Source organism: Emiliania huxleyi, assembly GCF_000372725.1.
Source record: "Emiliania huxleyi CCMP1516 unplaced genomic scaffold EMIHUscaffold_4216, whole genome shotgun sequence".
Taxonomy (NCBI): domain Eukaryota; phylum Haptophyta; order Isochrysidales; family Noelaerhabdaceae; genus Emiliania; species Emiliania huxleyi.
The window spans coordinates 1-1,767 of NW_005198816.1; the positions used below are offsets into that span (position 1 = coordinate 1).

Here is a 1,767-nt window from a genome sequence, read left to right on the forward strand (position 1 = left end):
GCTGGGCATAGCACAAGAAGGCCGATGCCTGCAGCGGAGTAGCAGCAGCCACACTTAAGGCAGTAGGGTAGACAGCCACCACCATCGCCTCCACCACCGATGCGAACATCACCAAGTCAGCCACCCCCATCTACGCCACCTAGGTCTGCTCCGAGGCAGGCACCGCCGCAGCCGCATGCACCGCCGACCTGGCCGCCTAAGCCCTCTCCACCACAGCCGTCACCGCCGCCGCCGAGACAGCCTCCACCTTCACCGCCTCCTCCGTCTCCACCACCGCCGTCCCCGCCGCCTCCCTCGCCGCCACCGCCATCGCCGCCTCCTCCCTCTCCACCGCCGCCCTCGCCTCCGCCGCCCTCACCGCCGCCACCGAGCCCGCCGCCACCCTCGCCGCCGCCACCCTCTCCTCCTCCGCCCTCACCGCCCCCGCCTTCGCCGCCCCCGCCCTCTCCACCGCCGCCCTCTCCCCCACCCCCTTCGCCGCCGCCACCCTCACCTCCGCCTCCATCACCGCCACCGCCCTCGCCACCACCGCCAAGCCCGCCCCCGCCCAGCCCTCCGCCTCCCTCGCCGCCGCCACCAAGCCCACCTCCACCCAGCCCACCACCTCCAAGCCCGCCTCCGCCCTCGCCTCCACCGCCAAGCCCGCCCCCTCCGAGTCCGCCGCCTCCGTCGCCCCCACCGCCCTCGCCTCCACCGCCCAGCCCGCCACCTCCGTCGCCGCCGCCGCCCTCGCCGCCGCCGCCCTCGCCGCCACCGCCCTCGCCGCCACCGCCCTCTCCGCCGCCACCGTCGCCTCCCCCTCCTTCGCCACCACCCCCTTCACCACCACCGCCGTCACCTCCGCCACCCTCGCCCCCTCCGCCTTCACCGCCTCCTCCTTCGCCGCCTCCGCCGTCGCCACCACCCCCGAGCCCACCTCCGCCTAGCCCGCCGCCGCCATCACCACCTCCGCCCAGCCCGCCTCCACCCAGCCCGCCTCCGCCGTCGCCTCCACCACCTTCTCCACCACCGCCGTCGCCGCCTCCTCCAAGCCCGCCGCCACCATCGCCCCCTCCACCCTCGCCTCCGCCGCCCTCGCCGCCACCTCCTTCACCGCCGCCTCCGAGTCCGCCGCCGCCCTCCCCGCCGCCGCCCTCGCCACCACCACCCAGCCCGCCTCCTCCGTCGCCTCCCCCGCCCAGCCCGCCGCCGCCCTCGCCTCCTCCGCCCTCGCCTCCTCCGCCCTCGCCGCCGCCTCCCAGCCCGCCGCCCCCGTCGCCGCCTCCGCCCTCGCCGCCTCCTCCGTCCCCACCTCCGCCGAGCCCGCCGCCCCCCTCACCGCCGCCGCCCTCCCCGCCCCCTCCGTCGCCACCCCCACCCTCGCCGCCCCCTCCGTCGCCGCCCCCGCCCTCGCCACCCCCGCCCTCGCCGCCGCCGCCCTCCCCGCCGCCGCCGAGCCCGCCCCCCTCACCGCCCCCTCCGTCGCCACCACCGCCCTCTCCGCCGCCACCGTCGCCTCCCCCTCCTTCACCACCACCCCCTTCACCACCACCGCCGTCACCTCCGCCACCCTCGCCCCCTCCGCCTTCACCGCCTCCTCCTTCGCCGCCTCCGCCGTCGCCACCACCCCCGAGCCCACCTCCGCCTAGCCCGCCGCCGCCATCACCACCTCCGCCCAGCCCGCCTCCACCCAGCCCGCCTCCGCCGTCGCCTCCACCACCTTCACCTCCGCCTCCATCACCGCCACCGCCCTCGCCACCACCGCCAAGCCCGCCCCCGCCCAGCCCT

At 78.6% G+C, this 1,767-nt stretch overlaps 1 protein-coding gene across 1 annotated transcript; it reads right to left on the minus strand.

The window, feature by feature from the left end:
• Nucleotides 1–223: 223 nt before the first annotated feature.
• On the minus strand, nucleotides 224–1,717 carry EMIHUDRAFT_124131 (hypothetical protein; the record flags this gene model as incomplete). The annotated part of the gene is made up of 3 exons (XM_005769452.1): nucleotides 224–916; nucleotides 947–1,618; nucleotides 1,649–1,717. Coding segments are annotated over 3 exons (1,434 nt in total), but the record flags the coding sequence as incomplete, so codon positions are not given.
• Nucleotides 1,718–1,767: the final 50 nt, after the last annotated feature.